General features: G+C 48.3%; 1 protein-coding gene across 2 annotated transcripts; it reads right to left on the bottom strand.

Annotated features, from left to right (window-relative positions):
- Positions 1-13,589: 13,589 nt before the first annotated feature.
- LOC100216891 (DNA replication licensing factor MCM5) lies at positions 13,590-18,520 on the bottom strand. 2 transcript variants are annotated; one of them, XR_002269403.3, is made up of 19 exons: positions 18,107-18,520; positions 17,898-18,012; positions 17,675-17,818; positions 17,409-17,588; positions 16,994-17,092; positions 16,750-16,877; positions 16,555-16,660; positions 16,341-16,475; positions 16,159-16,236; positions 15,853-15,957; positions 15,681-15,772; positions 15,429-15,561; positions 15,218-15,313; positions 15,050-15,144; positions 14,883-14,973; positions 14,693-14,821; positions 14,433-14,562; positions 14,240-14,341; positions 13,590-14,144 (listed from the first exon to the last, which is right to left on the bottom strand). XR_002269403.3 is itself a non-coding variant. In NM_001359516.1 (19 exons), exons 1-19 carry the CDS (start codon positions 18,271-18,273, stop codon positions 14,061-14,063), a joined length of 2,190 nt encoding a protein of 729 aa, NP_001346445.1. In that variant the 5' UTR covers positions 18,274-18,331; the 3' UTR covers positions 13,805-14,060. The 2 variants fall into 2 exon arrangements, 1 of the variants encoding a protein (NP_001346445.1); NM_001359516.1 differs by having other exon boundaries at positions 13,805-14,144; positions 14,693-14,802; positions 18,107-18,331.
- Positions 18,521-19,902: the final 1,382 nt, after the last annotated feature.

The following is a 19,902-nucleotide window of genomic DNA, read 5'->3' on the forward strand; positions in this document are numbered from 1 at the left end:
CAGCCGTCCGACAAGCGCTGGGAGAAGAGGCCTCGCGAAGAGGTACACGCCGCCGGACCACCCGCCTCTCGCGCCCGAGGAGGACCTCGTGGAGGCGAACGCACGCTGGACGACATCCTCGACGCCCAGTGCCCGTACCACAAGGATATGCGCCACACTCTCCGCAACTGCCGGGACTTCAAGCACTCCGTCGGGCATGGCCGACCCTTCCAACCTCTACCACCTCCTCCTCCGAGGGGAGGACCAGACGAACCACGACAACCCCATCAGCCGGAGGAAGGGGGAGGCGGAGCTTTCCCGCGCGTTGACAGGGAGGTCAACGTCATCTTCGGCGGGCATGGGTCGCAGGAGAGCAAGAGACAACAAAAGCTCAACGACCGCCAGATACTGGTGGCGACCACCGGCCCTCCCGCCCCGTACCGGTGGTCGGAGCACCCAATCACGTTCACTCGGGAGGATCAATGGCTCAACTTCGACCACCCAGGCAAATACCCGCTCCTCGTCGATCCGGTGATCCGAGAGAGCCGGGTGAAGAAAGTGCTAGTGGACGGGGGGAGCAGCATCAACGTCACCTTCCCCCGCACACTTCAAGGCTTGGGAGTTCACCTCAAAGAGCTCCACGAGTCAGACACTCCTTTCTTCGGCATTGTGCCGACGGAAGGGGAGTATCCGCTGGGCCACATCTACATGCCGGTCACCTTCGGGACTCCGGATAATTACAGAACCGAGTTCCTGAGGTTCGAGGTGGCGAACTTCGACTGCGGGTACAACGCCATCGTCGGAAGGCCAGGGCTGGCCAAGTTCATGGCCATTCCACACTACACGTACATGATACTGAAGATGCCAGGACCACGAGGAATCATAACTGTACGCGCCGACTTCCAAGGCGCCGCAGAGTGTTTCCGAGTGGCCATCCAGGCGGCCCTCACCACCAAGCCATCAGGGATTTCTTCTACACCGGCGAACTCTAAGCCTGACGAAGACCTCGCCGTGCCGGCAAACGAAGCTCAGGCCGCGACCTCTATGCGGCCGACTGAAGACACCAAGCGGATCAACCTGGGTTTTGCTGATGAGCGCAAGACGGCCATCATCAGCTCCAGTTTGAGTGACAAATAGGAAAGCGCGCTCGTCCAGTTCCTGCAAGATAACCGAGACGTATTCGCATGGCAACCTGCGGATATGCCGGGAGTCCCAAGAGAATTGGCCGAGCACAAATTGAAGGTCTATCCCCAGGCGAGGCCAATCCGGCAAAAGCTGCGTCGTTTCACGCCCGACAAGAGAGAGGCCATTCGTGCCGAGTTAGCTCGCTTGGTCACGGCCGGATTTATTAGAGAAGTATTACACCCCGAGTGGTTAGCCAACCCTGTTCTTGTACTCAAAAAGAATAAAGTGGATTGGCGCATGTGCGTCGACTATACCGATCTCAACAAACACTGTCCGAAGGATCCCTTCGGGCTCCCAAGGATAGATCAAGTGGTGGATTCCACCGCTGGATGTTCGATGCTGTCTTTCTTAGATTGCTATTCCGGGTATCATCAGATTAGTTTGGCAAAAGAAGACGAGGAAAAAAACGGCATTTATCACCCCATTTGGTGCTTTCTGTTATACCTCCATGCCGTTTGGCCTCAAAAACGCTGGAGCGACTTATCAGAGAGCTATTCAGACATGCTTAGCCGATCACTGGGGCAAGCGTGTGGAAGCTTACGTGGACGATGTGGTGATCAAAACGGAGAATCCAGAAAACTTCATCGAAGACTTACAGCTGGTTTTCAACAGTTTGAGAAGATATAGATGGAAGCTCAATCCTGAAAAATGTGTCTTCGGGGTACCAGCAGGGAAGTTACTCGGATTTATTGTCAGCCACCGGGGAATTGAAGCTAATCCAGATAAGATCGAAGCTATCATGAAGATGGAAGCTCCTCGGTCACAAAAGAAGGTTCAGCGACTCACCGGATGTATGGCAGCCCTGAGCAGATTCATATCCAGACTGGGAGAAAAAGGTCTGCCATTTTATAAACTGCTGAAAAAGGTGGATAAGTTTCAATGGACTTCAGAGGCACAAAAAGCTCTAGACGCACTGAAGAAATTCCTGACAACACCGCCAGTATTGAAACCGCCCCGGCGAGCTATGCCGACTCAGCCGGCTGAAGATCTGCTGTTATATATCTCTTGCACGACTCACGTGGTAAGCACTGCGTTGGTAGTCGAGCGAGTGGAAGAAGGGCATGCCTACCCGGTTCAACACCCCATCTATTTCATCAGTGAAGTTCTAGGCCCATCGAAGAAAAAGTATCCTCAAGTTCAGAAGCTATTATATGCAGTACTTCTAACTGCCCGCAAGTTGCGTCACTACTTTGACGACCACAAAGTCATAGTAGTTACTGGTTTTCCAATAGGGGACATTCTTCACAACAAGGAAGCCATTGGCCGAATAGCCAAGTGGGCTTGCGAGTTGGGGTCCCATGATATCGAGTTCCGACCTCGCACTGCCATCAAAACTCAAGCACTGGTCGACTTCGTATCAGAATGGACAGAACAGCAAGTGCCGGATAATCCAGAAACCGCAGAAGTATGGCGAATGTATTTTGATGGCTCGCTGAAGCTGCAGGGAGCAGGAGCAGGAATTCTCTTCACTGCACCGGGAGGCGAACACCTCAAGTACGCTCTCCAATTGCTATTCCCGGCCTCTAACAACGCAGCCGAGTATGAAGCTTTGATACACGGGTTAAACATCGCCATATCACTGGGTGTCAAGAGACTGATGGTATATGGGGATTCTCTGGTAGTCATCAGTCAGATAAACAAGGAATGGGATTGTTCAAATGATTCAATGGGGAGATACTGCGCCGCCGTCCGAAAGCTAGAAGATAAATTCGAAGGTCTGGAGTTTCATCATATAGAAAGAGATCGGAACACGGCGGCTGATATACTGTCAAAGCTCGGATCTGGTCGAACTCAAGTCCCGCCCGGGGTCTTCGTGCAAGAAATCCTTCAGCCAAGCATCTCGATGGATCAAAGGGAAGAGTGCAACATCATAGACCAACCCGAGCCAGACTCTGATGACTGGAGGCAACCGATTATTAAGTATATAAAGAATGAAGAAGAGCCAGATGACAAGAACTCAGCAGAGCGCATTGCCAGACAATCAGCTCACTACACACTCATTGGGGAGGTATTATATCGGAGGGGCGCGTCAGGCGTCCTCATGAAGTGCGTTCTCCCGTCCACCGGGAAGCAACTTCTGGAGGAAGTCCATGCAGGGCAGTGCGGAATACATGCAGCATCCAGAACATTAGTTGGGAAGGTTTTCAGGTCGGGATTCTATTGGCCGACAGCAAAGAATGATGCAGCCGAGCTAGTTCAGAGATGCGAAGCTTGCCAGTACCTGTCAAAACAACAGCACCTGCCAGCACAGCAACTACAAACCATACCAGTAACTTGGCCTTTTGCATGCTGGGGATTGGATATGATTGGACCTTTCAAGAAAGCTCAAGGAGGATACACCCATGTATTGGTGGCAATTGACAAGTTCACTAAATGGATAGAGTTTCAGCCCATTGCCTCTTTAACCTCTGCTAAAGCCGTGGAATTCATACAAAGCATAATATTCAGATTTGGGATACCAAACAGTATCATCACTGACTTGGGATCCAACTTTACCAGCTCAGAATTCTTTGACTTCTGCGAGCAGAGAAGCATTCAGATCAAGTATGCATCTGTAGCCCATCCGAGAGCCAATGGGCAGGTTGAGCGAGCCAACGGAATGATATTGGAGGCACTCAGAAAGAGGGTCTTTGATAAAAATGAAAAATTCGCAGGAAAATGGATAAGAGAATTGCCTTATGTTGTTTGGAGCTTGAGAACTCAACCTAGCCGGGCCCTGCATGGAAACACTCCTTTTTTCGTGGTCTATGGATCAGAAGCAGTGCTACCCGCTGATCTCAAGTTTGGGGCGCCAAGATTGATTTTTGAAAGCATAGCGGAAGCTGAGGCCACCAGGCTGGAAGATATTAATATACTTGAGGAAGAACGACTGAATGCAGTAATACAGTCAGCGCGATACCAGCAGACTCTAAGGCGCTATCACGATAAGGCTGTGCGGCAAAGGTTCTTTTCAGTAGGGGACCTCGTCCTCCGCCGAATTCTAACGGGGGAGGGACGACACAAGCTATCACCCTTATGGGAAGGACCCTTCATAGTGGCAGAGGTCACTCGACCCGGATCGTATCGCCTCACCCAGATGGATGGTACAGAAGTCGGGAACTCTTGGAACATAGAACACCTCAGAAAGTTTTACCCCTAGCTGTACTTCAAAACAGCCGGGGCGGCCATGTACTCTGTAAAGTGGAAATATGTCATCAATAAAGAGAAATTTCAAAGATACTTGATTCATTTATGATTGACCTGCATTCTTACTTAACTCGGGGTGACCACTATGCCCTACAAACGGAGCAATCGGCTTAAGTCGGCAACGACTTAAGGCGGTGCAACATGCTCACGCTCACTTAACTCGGGGTGACCACTATGCCCTACAAACGGAGCAATCGGCTTAAGTCGGCAACGACTTAAGGCGGTGCAACATGCTCACGCTCACTTAACTCGGGGTGACCACTATGCCCTACAAACGGAGCAATCGACTTAAGTCGGCAACGACTTAAGGCGGTGCAACATGCTCACGCTTACTTAACTCGGGGTGACCACTATGCCCTACAAACGGAGCAATCGGCTTAAATCGGCAACGACTTAAGGCGGTGCAACATGCTCACGCTTACTTAACTCGGGGTGACCACTATGCCCTACAAACGGAGCAATCGGCTTAAATCGGCAACGACTTAAGGCGGTGCAACATGCTCACGCTTACTTAACTCAGGGTGACCACTATGCCCTACAAACGGAGCAATCGGCTTAAGTCGGCAACGACTTAAGGCGGTGCAACATGCTCACGCTTATTTAACTCAGGGGTGACCACTATGCCCTACTAACGGAAGCTACCGGCTAAAAGTAACTGATGGTTTTAAACCAGTATAGCATACTCACGCTTATGCAGTTCAAGGGATGATCTCCATATCCCACAAACAGACTTCATAATTATCATGTAGCATACCACAAATTTGCAAACTAATAAATTCTGATACGATAAGAAAGAAATCATAACATTCGAGTGATAAGCTGATGTCGTCTAAATAAATACTCGCTCATGCTAACTGCGCGCTCAGAGCACGCGAACTGTTTCTTTATCTTCCAATGTCTCTTTCAGGAACGACTGACGAAGAAGGGCGATTCGAGGAATCAGGGGCAGCAACCACATCGGCTCTTATATCCTCGGGGACAACCACGCCAGGTCTTCTCATCAAAATTCGTCCCGCCCGAATGGCCTTGTCTAGGGCCTTATCGCGCTGAGTTTTGAAAGTGACAGCAGCCTCTTCAGCAACTTTAACAGCCTGCTGAGCAGTTTCCAACTCCCGGGCAATGGTTTTCTTGGAAGCTCGGAGTTCCTTGATGGAGGCATCCTTTGCTGATAGCAACTGTGTAAGGCGGGCCACTTCGTTCGAAGATTCTTGCAGTTGACGGCGCTGATTGTCAAGTTCCTCCATCGTAAAGCGGTGGCTCCTCTCCAAGATGGTCAGCGAATTACTGGAATCCCGGTACAGTCTGTCCAAGTTGTCGCGAGAAGCAGCAAGGCTACGTTTCTCTTCCTACAAGCAAAAATCAAGCTCATTCAGAATCCAAGATCGTGATAAGGCGAAGCACAGGTTCGTAAGCTACCTTCTCAGAGTTAAGCTGAACATGAAGAGAAGAGCTCAGAGCGTTAGCGTCATCCAAAGCCGCAGAGACCTGACTCAACTCGATCTGACTTTGAGAATACTTCTCCTCGAAGTCAGCACATCGTTGAGTCATCTCGGCTTGATCTTGAGAATGTTTTTCTTCAAGAACTATAATCTGCCGAGTCATCCCTATCAAGAAGTATTCAAACAAAACGAGATCAGAAGGTAAAACAACCTACGGACAAGAGCAAAGAAGAAGAAGAAAGGACACTGACCAGCATTGATGGCCTCCAACTCAGACACACGACGGCGAAGCAACACTGGATTCCAACACTCGAGAGATGATGCCACTTCTGGGGTAGAAGCACCCTGTGATTTCAGTTGACTGACCAATCCATTCACCAAAGCCTGACGAGAAGAACAGATGAGTATAATGACAGCAATTCATGCAACATAGAGATCAAATTAAAGCACGGCACAGCACCTGGAGGTTGGAAAAGAACGAAGAAATCCCCAGGTCAGGAGAAATCAGCTGGTAATCAGGTATCAGACCACCACCCGAAGCAGCTCGTAGTAGGCCAGCAGGAACAAGCTCAGTACATTCAGCAGAGTTCAACTTCAGACCAGTGGGGATGCTGCCCTCCAAAGCGACCCCCTGATCCGAAGTCCGAGCCACCGTCATGCCGCCAGAATGTGGAGGTGAACCCACATGAACATCCATAGAAGTGCAGGAGGGAGACCCCACTCGGACACCCTCGGGGGCTGGGTCAAGGTTGGCACTGCCCACTTGAGCCGGGTCACCCCCGGCAACACCCTCGGGGGCTGGGAAGTGGCCTACACTCCTCACCTGAGTGGAGTCCTCCCCGGCGACACCCTCGGGGGCTGGGCACATGTCAGCACTGTTCAAAGGATCCAAGCTCTCTGCCGTGACCACCTCTAAGGTCGATGGGCCTTCAGCTGTTTGCACAGGATCAGGACGGTCCAAGTCATTATCCCGGCCCTCAAGATCGCGCTCTAAGGTCGACGAGGCACGGGACGACCTCAACCCTGCATCTGGCACGGCTGCGCAAATTTCTGTTGCATCAACGTCTGCAGGTTCCAACAGCAAGTTCTCAGGGACCATATCCTCTAAAGCTTGATCAAAATTGGTCATGGACAGTTCTTGCAGACCAATAAGAGCAGACAAGGCAGGAGAAGGAACCCCACTACTACCACCGCTAGCGACGAGCTGCCGACTGTTTTTCCGAATTAATGGAGTTTCATTCTCTTCCTCTTCATCTTCCACAGCAGCAGCGCAGACAGCATCCTCATTAGGGTCAGCAACAGGCGGAGCACACCCATTGGGATCAACGTCAGCTAGACCAGTCGCAGTCATTTCTTCAGCAGTAGGAGCTGAGGTGCTGGCGTCCTCATCAAAGCTAGACACTCGCCGGAGGCGTCTTCTTTTCCTTTTCTGATCATCAGCAGAAGGCTCGGGCTGACTGGTTCGGCTAGGACGCCTCGGGCGAATATTGGCAGGTTTCGAGACATCCAAGGTCGCAACAACCTCTGGAGGCGGCACCACTGCCAGTGTACCATCAGGAACAGTATCAGACGGATCCTCAGCTAGCAGATCGAGCATGTCATTTATGTCTGCGTCACTAGGGTTCAGGGGCACTTCAAAATAAATCTGTCGTTCATCATCAGGTATCTCCCCGAGCGAAGCAACTAAGGAACGGACATCTTCAGCAGAAGGTCGAACTCTAAGACCCAAATTGCTATCTGTCACGGGCGGATTGGACACAAAAAGAGTGAAATCTTTGGGAGAAGGCAGATTCCAAGCCGAGTATGCCACTGGAGCTCCAACGTTTGAAACCTTACCCCTGAGGATCATCTCGAGTCGGCTCACCAAATCAACAGAAGGAATTCTCCTATTAGTAACTCGAGTTGGGTCGGCCAGCCCTCGGTAGAGATATGCTGGATAGGCCCTGTCCTTCAGCGGCTGAATGTTTTTGAAAACAAAATCTGTGACCACAGCTTCGGCAGTCAGACCTCTCTCTTTCAGTAATCCAACCTCAGTAAGCAACACGCCCGCCTCGGCTACTTCTTGGTCCGTGGGAGATTCAGTCCAACTCGGAGTGCGAACGTCTGCCTGTCTCCCTGAACGAGGAGGAAGAGAGTTTCCATAATTGTCCATTATAAACCACTCCAGACGCCAGCCTTTAATGCTATCCTTGAGGGGTATCTCGAGATACTCGGTCTTCCGCCCCCGGCGCATCTCTAAACTGGCACCTCCGACCAATTGATGTTGCCCCCCGGCCATCCCAGGACGGCAGTGATACAAATATTTCCACAAGCCAAAATGCGGCAGCACGCCAAGAAAAGCTTCGCAAAGGTGAACGAAAATAGAGATTTGGAGAATGGAGTTAGGGTTCAGGTGAGTCAGGTTGATATGATAAAAATCAAGGATGCCACGGAAAAAAGGAGATATGGGAAGGCCGAGGCCGCGAAGAAGGAAAGGGGTATAGACCACTGATTCGTGGGTATCTTCGGTTGGGACAGTAGTCCCATGGCAAGAACGCCAAGAACAGAGTTCCCGTGGAGGGAGAACCCCGACGGAAACAAGGCGGAGAAGCTCAACTTCAGAAATCACAGACATATGGTTACCTGCGAAGGGTAACTGACTGTTGGGATCGATGGCGGGGATCACTGCAGCAGACGAGTTCGCGGTTTTCCTCTTGGGCGCCATTCTTGCTTCTCGCTAGCGAAACAGAGTGGGAGGCGAGTGGCAGAGAAGATTCAGATGCGGAAATGCAAGAACTAGGGCACGGAAAGCAAAGGCGGCTGAAAGCGCGACACTTAAGGGATATTCTTGAGCCAGATACCTTTTGAAAAAGTGCCCGGTCATCACCCAGCGGTCATCTCCGAAATCTCAGCACGCCACGTGGATATCTAACAGTTATTTCCAAGAAAGCCGATGTGCCACCTCATCACTCGGCCATTTTCCTCAAAGAAACTTGAAGAAGCTGGCTATCACTCGGCGTTGCCTCTAAAACGCCGACCATGGGTTCAATCACTCGGCATTACTTCTAAAATGCCGACGCCGACTTGCTATCACTCGGCGTTGCCTCTAAAACGCCGACCACGTGTTCAATCGCTCGGCATTACTTCTAAAATGCCGACGCCGACTTGCTATCACTCGGCGTTGCCTCTAAAACGCCGACCACGTGTTCAATCGCTCGGCATTACTTCTAAAATGCCGACGCCGACTTCCAACCACTCGGCGCTGTCTCTAAAACGCCGACCATGTGTTCAATCGCTCGGCATTGCTTCTAAAATGCCGACGCCGACCTTCAATCACTCGGCGCTGCCTCTAAAACGCCGACCACGTGTTCACACGCCCAGCATTACTTCTAAAATGCTGATGCCAGTATTCTATCACTCGGCGTTATTTCTAAAATGCTGGTCTTGTGTTCGATTGCTCAGTGTTACTTCTAAAACGCTGATGTCAATCTTCACAACTGCTCGGCGTTATTTCTACTACATCAAAAGAATCGATTCAACATTTAGCAAAACCAGTGAAGAGTCATCAAAAAGAGGAAATAAACGACAACTTTCATTGAAGGGAAGTCAACAAGTTACAAACCAACTCTTTATGAGTTGATACTTCCCTAATTCTACTCTACACTACTACTACTACTAAACTACATTATACTACTACTACTACTAAATTACACTAATTACTACTACATTATATACTAAACTATACTAAAATCTAAAAAGACCAGTGGCACCTAGCCACTGGCCCTGCCCCTGCCGCCGCCGCCGCCCCGGGTGCTGCCCCTGCTGCTGCCCCTGGTGCTGTCTTCGCTGCCGCCGCTGCCGCCCTTGGTGCCGCCTCTGCCGTCGCCGTCGCCCCCGCCATTGCTGCCGCCGTCGTCGTCATCGTCGTCGTCGTCGTCGTCGTCGTCTTCACCCTCCTCGCCGCCGTCCGAGTCCTCCTCATCCGAGGAGTACTCCGACTCATCCGAGCCTTCGAGCCCGGCGCGCTCGACGGCCCGGATGTATGTCCAGACCTCCGCGGCTATACCCTGGGAGTCGTCCGAGTCATCGGACGACGCCGGGGGAGAGACGGGAGCCGGAGACCCCTCGGGCTCGGAGGAGAACTCCTCCTCCGAGTACTCCGAGTCGCCAAACTCCTCTGATGGAGGAGTCGGCTCACGCTTACGCTTGTTGTTCTTGCCCATGGTTGAGAGCTTTGGGAGAGAAGAAGGAGAAGAGGCAGTAAGAAGCAACGAAGAGATGCGAAGAAACCAGAGAAGCAAAAGGGTTATTTATAGAAAGGAAAGGCAACCGCTCACTTCTAACCGCGGTCACTGAACAGTCGCAAGGCATTCAATAAGCACTTCCACCCACCCGAAGACACGTCAGGCGGCGGACGCCGTTTCATGCAACACTACACCCATTGGGACTCCAGTCAACAGCGCAAAGGATATGATTACACTAGCTGTCCCATCGCATTACTACTCAGAGGCAACCAGGCTAAAACACTCAGCGTACCAAGCCATCTCTTGCCCACACCCATTGGGGGGGGGACGCCCAGGAATTATCAGTATATTTTTCAAACGGTCACATCCGTGCAGGGCGTGCAGTGAATACCTCAAGACAAAAATGAGATATCAACAAGAGTTAGAGGGAAGCCAAATATAGCCAGTGGAGTGCAAAATATGGTCGACAGAAATGACTTGAAGACTAGACAGAGAACGTCCATCAAATGTCCAATCAGTCACAGAGCAAATAAATTACACTACCTAGCGAGATATGGATGGATTGCGAACTCGGCTGCAAAAGACAGAAAACATGCTGACCTCTGAAGCATAAAAACTGATGACATAGCGCGGATGACATCATGCCAATTTTTTACAAGCAGAAAGGATAATTCTCAGCAAAAGGACACAGAAGGAAGACCTTCGAGTGGATTATCCTCAAAAATCCACTTGAAGGTCGGGGGCTACACCCATTGGGTGCACCTTCGGTGCACCCCATGGATTATCATTCTAAATCAATATAGTGCCGACCTCTAAGGCGTAGAACAAGATTGGAAAGGTCAATCCTCAACTGAGATACAGGAACGCGAATGGAGATAATCTTTGGAGAAGACCTTTGAGTAGATTATCTTGTAAAATCTACTCAAAGGTCGGGGGCTACACCCATTGGGTGCACCTCCGGTGCACCCAATGAAGTCTAGAGTCTTACAACCCAAAATGCCGACCTCTAAGGCACAAGCACAAAACCAAACTTTGGTCGAACGAGTGATCAGAGCCAGAGAAGACAGCAGGAAGTCATTTTCCGGACCTTGGATCTTTGAGTTGATTACCTCTAAATTAACTCAAAGATCGGGGGCTTGTGGGGGATAGATATCCCCTGGGTCCACTAAAGAAGTAAAAGGCCTCACGAAAAGCCCAAGGGCCCAAATAGTTCGTAAGGTCATTCTTTCGTGGGCCTAGGGAAAGACAACCAATAAAGAAGACGTGGGACCGACTAGTGCAAACACAGGCGGCCCACAACGTCAAACGAATGAATCACAAACAGAGACCCGACTTTCCCGCGCTGAAGCCCCCATGCAACGGAGCCATGCGAGGATAAGTCGGCGGAGGTTACGTAAAGATAAACTCAAGAGGTTTACTATCTTTCAGCTACTTGTTGTTATCGTATCACATGTAATGCTCCACGGCCGAGTATATAAGGCCTAGGGGGCACCCCTTCAGATGGATCGACCCTATTCTACTTAGCCACCCACAAACATTCTCTGTGCCTTCTATCCAGAGAATCCTCTTGTAACCACGCTCATATACTCACCAGGACGTAGGGTGTTACGCACTTCTAAGCGGCCCGAACCTGCAAACCTTGTCCGTTGTCCCTCGTGCGATCGGCACGAACCATTTTGCTACAGTCGTCGACACCGTCCTACTCCTAAAAGCACCTTGAGGGGCAACCCCGGGTGTGCGGTCGGACCAAAAACACCGACACCTTGGTTGATCTCCAAATCTTCCGCCAAAGCCCCTGGCACCTCTTCCTCTTGGAGCTGGTGGCCGGAAGAAGCTTTGTTGTTGCCCCGAAGCCTGTGAGGAGGGCTGCGGCCTGTGCTGCTGACTCCCCTTATCATCACTTTGAGTAGAGTTATGGATGGACCTGACATGCCTCGGATAGAATCTTCCTCCGAAGCCCCTGGTCATCTCAGAAAATCTGAAAGCCTCCTCCCTTCTTTGGCGAAAATCATTGTCGGCACGAATGTACTCGTCCATCTTTTGGAGCAGCTTCTCCAGAGTCTGAGGAGGCTTCCTAGCAAAATATTGAGCTGCAGGTCCAGGACGAAGCCCCTTGATCATGGCCTCGATGACAATTTCATTGGGCACCGTTGGTGCCTGCGCCCTCAAACGCAAGAACCTTCTGACATACGCCTGAAGGTATTCTTCATGATCCTGAGTGCACTGGAACAAGGCTTGAGCAGTGACCGGCTTCGTCTGAAACCCTTGAAAGCTGGTTAACAACAAATCCTTCAGCTTCTGCCATGAAGTGATCGTTCCTGGTCGAAGGGAGGAATACCAGGTTTGAGCAACACTTCTGACAGCCATAACGAAAGATTTGGCCATGACTGAAGCATTGCCACCATACGAAGACATTGTTGCTTCGTAGCTCATCAAAAACTGCTTCGGATCTGAGTGGCCATCGAATACAGGGAGCTGAGGCGGCTTGTAGGACGGGGGCCAAGGTGTAGCCTGCAGCTCAGCGGACAGAGGAGAAGCATCATCAAAAACAAAATTCTCATGATGGAAATTGTCATACCAATCATCTTCGTTGGGAAAACCCTCCTGATGAAGGTCTTGATGCTGAGGCCTTCGGTGTTGCTCGTCCTGAGCAAGATGACGAACTTCTTCAGAGGCTTCGTCTATCTGCCTCTGCAGTTCAGCTACCCTGGCCATCTTTTCCTTCTTGCGTTGAACCTGCTGCTGAAGGATTTCCAGATTTTGAATCTCCTGATCTAGATCATCCTCCGGAGGTGTTGGACTGGTAGCCTTCCTCTTCTGGCTTCGTGCCTCTCTAAGAGAAAGGACGTCTTGATTGGGGTCCAGCGGCTGCAGCGTGCCAGCCCCTGGTGCTGAAGCCTTCTTCGGCGGCATGACGAAGGTGATGCTTGCCGAAGATGTTGAAAAGCTCAAGAAATGGAAGTGAGTTCACCGGAGGTGGGCGCCAATGTTGGGGACTTGTTCTTAAGCACTTTAAGAGTTAAGAACAAGGCAACATAGAAAATGTTAATCGTTAATGTCCTTCGTCCTCCGAAGCATTATCTCCCTTAGGATGTAATGACTTGCGGACGAAGGTTATGAAGGACATACCTTCATAAACTCATCAGACAATGACGAAGGTGATAAAATATAAATGATATAAAAGAAAACATGAACAATCATTTATTATTGAGCATAAATAAAAATATTATTGAATCACAAGTGTACCTTTAATCGGAAGGAAATGACAATACAAGTGTGACGCAAAAAGCGAATGCCAAGTCAGCGTGAACAGTACAGGGATACTGTTCACCTATTTATAGGCACGGGACACAGCCCTTACAAAATTACATTCATACCCTTTACATTTGATAATAATTCTATAGTAGTCTACCGAGGTCTAAATAGCCTTTTCATATTTAAGTCGGTTCCACTCTTTGCTGTCACGCCGAAGCTTTCCTGCTCACACCTTCGGCTCTGTATCAACCTTCGTATTATTCCGGTTTACAGCAACGCCGACTTGTCCGAGGATACCTGCTCACACATTGTACTCCAGAAATACTGTTAAATCCTGTTTTTGAGGACCTTCGGATGCCGAAGGTCCCCAACACATAGCATATATTATTATAATTATTACAACTAAGCTCCACACACTGTCTGTCCTACTCCTGGTGATGCAGTAAACAAAGTTCGCATTCCAGAATTGATTGACGAGCTACACAGCACAATGCAGTTCAGAACCTATGGTTACTTCCAAAAAAACGAAGTCTTCATGCTCACAACACTATGGTTTAGGATCACAGGCAGCAACAGACTACTGTGGTACAGCTACAAAGCTCCATTTGCACGAAGCAAAAGGTTGCATCCACTCGTGTGCAGATTACAAGAGTCATGTCAGAGATCAACTAAGGCATGCCTCGTCCTCTGGACAGACAAAGGTGCAGTTTCAGTGAAGGTATACACACGTCCGAAGAGGAAGGACCGCCTCCAGTGTACGTTGTATGCCGTGAATCTGACTGGCCTCTCCACCTCAAGCCTTTCGGACGATCACGTGGCGCTCTCTCTTGTACTCCACCTCGTCCCTTTGATGCATGATCAGAAGGGCTCTTCTGACCTGAAACAAAGTGTGCAAGATATTGTCAGAAAAACGAACGGGTCTTACTTGAAAACCATAGTTTCAGTTCTAAGATTCGATGACAGGGTTCCTACGATGGATTCATTCATCCCCATCCGGTTTAGATCATCAATCAGCCGTCGCTCGGATATGTGGCTGCCGATGCCCATTCTTCTCTTTATTTGTGCCTCCGCTTGCTGTCAGATGAAAAAAAAATGATGAAAGCCGTTCAGGAAAATGCAAGGTTCAATAGCTGAATTTTGTATACCCTGGGATGCAAATACTAACCTTGATTTCGTTTGCGATCTCCGGTGACAGGTTCAAATGCTCATTGATTCCGGATCTTGCAGCATCAACGGTGGAAACATTGAACAGTCTGAATGCCTCTTCGACATGCTCCGGTGTAGCCACACTTGTCCTAAGAGTCATTCAAAAACATCAGCAATGAATGCAATGAAACAGTGAAAGCTACAACTACCGCGCATCTGGCAGAATATATGCTGCATGTGATTGATGCCATTAACAGCATGTGATCGTCTAGTACTTACAATCTCATCTTTGCAAGAGATTCACTCAAACGGATGATGGCTTCAAGCTGCCTCACTGTGATGGGTATAGCTGCGGCCCTCCCTGTCTCGTGAGCTTGCTGCCTCATTTTCTGCGCAACAGATTTTAAGCTAAAAACACATTTAACGAATCTTAAAACCGGCTAGTTGTGTCAAAATATCCAGCGTATACCTGTCTAATCTCGATATATTTGTTCTGCAGCATCTCAGCTGCTTTTTCTGAAAGCCGTGGTTTGCATGTGGCGCGGCAGTACTCAATGTACCTATACATAAAAAGGTTGTGTGAGAAGACAAGAAAATAAAGTCAGATTTACAACAGAAACAATGCGCGGATCACACCTTTTCAGCCAATTCTCTCCTTCACTCCCCTCTGTGTTTGTGGATGAAGCTGCAGCACCACTGGCATGCACCTTGATAATGTGGCTTGCTATTCTCTGTATTTTGAAGTTGGACTTAGTCTCTAAGTTGCTAGAAGAGAAAACCTGTAGAAAGAGTTTTGCTTCATACCTTATCTTGATCATACATTCTGATATCCTTGACGATAAAGATTAGATCAAATCTAGAAAGAATGGTCGTCTGCAGATCAATATTATCTTGCGCGGTCTGATGAACAGCAAAAGAAAATTTGTCAAATTAATTGTCTTGCATGTATGGCTAGAACAGTTTACACTTTACAAAAATGGATATTATTGAGACAATGAGTAACATGTTTACCAACCTTAAGATCATCATAGCGTCCTGCAATTGGATTGGCAGCTGCAAGAACTGAAGTCCTTGAATTGAGTACTGTTGTAATGCCAGCTTTGGCAATAGATATTGTCTGCTGCTCCATGGCCTCATGAATTGCAACTCTGGAATTGCATAAGAGAAGGGGACATGGTTACTGTGGTTTTGATAGAGTAGACCAAGGAGAGAAGATATACTATGCCTGTTCCAATTTCTTTCATCAAACATATAGATTGATGCCTACCTGTCTTCAGGTCTCATCTTGTCAAATTCATCGATACAAACTACTCCACCATCAGCCAAAACCATGGCTCCTCCTTCCAAATAAAACTCACGCTGTAGAGAAAAAGAAATATTTACAGTGTTCCAAAACCAAACTTTAGTAAACAACAAACAATTTGGTGAAATAGACCTACCGAGCTACTATCACGAGTTACAGATGCTGTAAGACCAGCTGCAGACGATCCTTTGCCAGATGTATATACTGCAATAGGTGCAGTCTTCTCTACAAATTTTAGGAACTGTTGAAATGCACATTAGTGTCACTGAACCAACCAGAGACCTTTAGTTTTAAATAGCAAAAAATAATTCATGTACAATAGTGTCGAATTACTTAAACTAAATTCACATGATCCCAAAGAACAAGTTATGACAAATAAGTCTTATTGCCACATTATTTTTCCATCAAACTGAATGATATGACAACACCAAACAGTACTTGCCTGTGATTTTGCTGTGGAGGGATCACCGAGAAGCAAGACATGAATGTCCCCTCTTAAACGTACACCATCAGGTAGCCTCTGCAGTAAGAATAGTTTGAACAACAGCATGGGGGACACGATTAGGGCAAATGGAATAGCATTTTTTACTGAACACATATCAGAGGCTTGATAAGAATCTGTGCCTTCTTAGATCCCCCAAATAACAAGCATGCAATAGCTTTCTTGACATCAGAATGACCATAAATTGAAGGACCAATCATTGAGCATAGCTTGGCATATGCATCTGGCCTCTGTGCAAATTCTTTGAATTCCATTTCCTACAAGCCAGCAAGATAAATCAGCCTTACAGATAAAATATATCTCCCTTATCAATGTAAACCTTGAAAAAAAACCCACCTCATCAAGAGTGAAGTTTGAGGGGCCATTTGAGTTATTGTCTCGAGATTGCTCTAAACCCACAACTCTAATGTAAGGCTGCTTAACACCAACAGCACCCTTCTGGCTGCAAAATGTTTTTCAATGGCATTATTAATCATGTACATGGCCAAGTTCAGACTAATAAAAACAAAACAACTTCTAGATTCATCATACGTTGTGGATGCTTGGTACACGCTGTAGATGCCAACAACAGTTAATCTAGTCCCTGGAACAATAGTCTGAACTAGGTGCCTATCTACAGAAAGCAGCACATTCCTTGGAAGCTCACCAGTTGGAACATCCTGTAGATGCCAAAAAGGAGATCATTGTCAGTCGTATTTACAACAAGACACGAACAAAACACTCAAACTTATCACTTTGGCTCGGCAACTTGCATCAAGGATGAAAAGCATCTAACCTCAGGATTCTCTTGCAATTTGAGGGTCTGGAGATCCACATACTTGCTCTTATCTGGAACGGCAATCCAAGGGTCCAGAGGGCATGGCTCCTCTCCAGGCTAAGGGTAAGCAATCATATACATACATTGCTGTTAGCAAATAACCATTTAACGATAAGGATAATAAAGCCTCACAACAAGTCTGTTCAGATGTTCTTTAACATGTAAGAGTATTTTTTAGTAGACTGTGGGTATTACTTGTAGCCATGATGTCAAACAATCTTTATCAAAGTTTTGCATTGGACCTTCTAGCTTGGGTTTCAAGGCAGAGGAATAATTAAAATTATTCTTTTTTTTTGGGGGGGGGGGGGGGGGGGGGGGGCTAGGGCGAGTCAAGTATGCTGCTGACAGTTGAATAGATTGCTGAGGAATATACCTGAGGAACATGGTCACACGAACGTGGAACAATAGCCCCGCCGAGGCCTGGTCTGCAAGGCACTGTCCTCACACTCCGGCAATTCTTGCAGATAAGAGTTACATGGGTGGCCTTAGCTTTTACTCTCGATGCAGCAATTGCTATTCCCGCTATCTTAACCAGCTTCGACATGTAATCCGCCTGAAATTCCAAACAGCGATACCGAAATGAATCCTCTAAAATGCACTCCGCACCGAAACTCCTTTTAGAATTGCTTCACTACTGACCCCAACAGATCTCATGGACAGGCAGTTCTCCTTGGAGGAGAGGAAAATCTGGACATCTCCAGTGACGGGCTCCTCCATCTCTCCGGTCTCGCCGGCGACTTTCGAACGGAGACTTGCGAGAACCTCGGCCGCAGCCGTCTCAAACTACACAGGCCCATGAGTTGGAGTCAAATACAAGTCCACAGCCCACATAGATAAGGAAAACTCTAAGAAACCAACGCACCAAAGGAAGATAATCGGCCGGCGACTTGCGGATCTTGTCAGAGAGCTCGGCATCGAAGGCGTCGAGGTCCTCAATAGCGACGGTGACATGGTCGCGGTTGTGTACTAGGCTCTCACTGAACCAAATGAACACAGGAATCAGCTCTTTCGCAGTGTACGCGTCAAAACTAAGCAGAGCGGGAAGGAGTGGGAGAGCGACGGAGAGCGTACCGGTAGGGGAAGTCGCCGGTGGGGCCAGTGAAGCCGCGGAGAAACTCCTTGAATTTGCGGAGGGCGGAGTGGCGGGTGAGGTCGGCGGCTGGGTCGCCGCCAGGGCCGCCGCGGGGGAATTGCGCCTGGTCGCTGTAGAACACGGCGCCCTCGTCCCAGCCCGACATAGCTGCGGCGCAGGCGAGAGAGGGATGCGGGTGCGTCGGCGTGGACGTGGACGTGGACTGGGACGACGGCGATGGGACGGGGTCGGGTGTGGCGGGAAGGGGGTAATAGAGGAGGGATTTGGCGGGAAGACGGCGGAGCTTTTGGCGGGAGGAGTGGATCTGCTCGTTGCTGCCGGCCGGCTAGCGTTGGGCTGTTGGCGGATGAAGGCGTGGCTTCGATAACAGGCCTGTCATTCCATTCGTGGGCTGGGCTATGCTCGCTTCGAGATTGTGCCCTTGTGGAGGGCCTCTACGGAAGATTGAACCTTCGTTAAAAAAATTGATAACAAAACGCAGCCTTCGTTAAAAAAATAGGAATAATATATAGCAAACATATGGACGTGCGGCGCAAACAATAAGTATAAATTATCATGTTATATTTTGGAGATTTATTTAATAATCTCGATGCGCTACTAAATTATTTTAAAAAGAATTTGGAACCGCACTGTATAGCCATGGAAGCGGTGTTTGTTTGTGATTATAATCTGTCCAGATTTTATATATGTGCAAATTATAATCTCAAATAAACACCACCTTATCTAATAGTCGTGTCATGCATTTCAATTTATTTCGAGATCAAACTCCACATGGTAGTTGGACACATTGTTCTTACTCATGGTAGCGAGAAGGAATGACTTGTGTTCCACCCCTAACCATTTTATAAACACTAAGGGCTAGTTTAGCAACTATGTTTTCTTAAAAGATTTTCATTTTTTCAATATAAAAAATAAAATAATTTACTTTGAAAAATAAATTTATTTAAAAAATATGGTTGCCAAACTAGTCCTAACCATAGTGAACGACCAAATTAATATTATAGTAAAATGCATGCGCTTTTTCTTCATGTAGTTTTAGCAAATTTTTACAGTTCCTTATGAATGTGTATATTTTTGTTAGTATCGTCTAAATAAGACGATAAAGATTTTATCATCTACTTGAGTATCTGACTCTGACACGTTTGACAGCACGAGAATTGAAGAGTATTGAGACTATCTTCAACGATGCCCCCTCCCCTTGCACAGTATCGAATTTGGAGGCTACAGAGCACTGGTATCCACTTCAACGGTGCCCCCTACATGTGCTACAGTAGTGGGGGAATGCCCAGCCGGCCGCCAGATCAAGGGGCGCGGCGCGCCAAATGGCCCCCTTGTCTTGATATTTGTGCACACCGGTATTTATCAGTGGTGGAAAAAATATTAAGGTTGTCTGCAGCGCATGCCGTGCCCTTCCCCCACCCCTTGCACTGTGTACGTTTAGGGTAACGAGATGGGTGCAGCGGCCACCCCTAAACCTTCCCCTACAAGCAACAGTGGTAGCGCTGGGAACAGTGCTCCGCTAGATGTGGAAGGTTGTGGCAAGCCCTCTAAACATTGTGCTTGTACTGTTGAATTAGTTGTTAGTAGAATAAAAATAATAATAGATAAAAAATAGGTGTAGTAAATGATATTTTATAGTTGTAGTGGGGTATAGGGGAAGTATTTAGAGGGAACCGTTGCGGGAGATTGAAAAGCAGGGGATGAAATATTGATGATGTGACACAAAAAAGTGATATAGGGGGGAAACTTTAGGGGAAACCGCTGCCGATAGCCT

The sequence above is a fragment of the Zea mays genome, chromosome 5 (genome assembly GCF_902167145.1).
Source record: "Zea mays cultivar B73 chromosome 5, Zm-B73-REFERENCE-NAM-5.0, whole genome shotgun sequence".
Classification (NCBI taxonomy): domain Eukaryota; kingdom Viridiplantae; phylum Streptophyta; class Magnoliopsida; order Poales; family Poaceae; genus Zea; species Zea mays.

Excerpts from the sequence above, each read along its gene's own strand:
- LOC100216891 (NM_001359516.1), bottom strand. The coding sequence starts at position 18,273 with ATGTCGGGCTGGGACGAGGGCGCCGTGTTCTACAGCGACCAGGCGCAA. Across the intron at positions 16,237-16,340 it reads TATTTGGGGGATCTAAGAAG|AGGCTACCTGATGGTGTACG; the intron begins GCACAGATTCTT and ends TTCTTACTGCAG. Across the intron at positions 15,958-16,158 it reads CCTCCACAGCAAAATCACAG|TTCCTAAAATTTGTAGAGAA; the intron begins GCAAGTACTGTT and ends GCATTTCAACAG.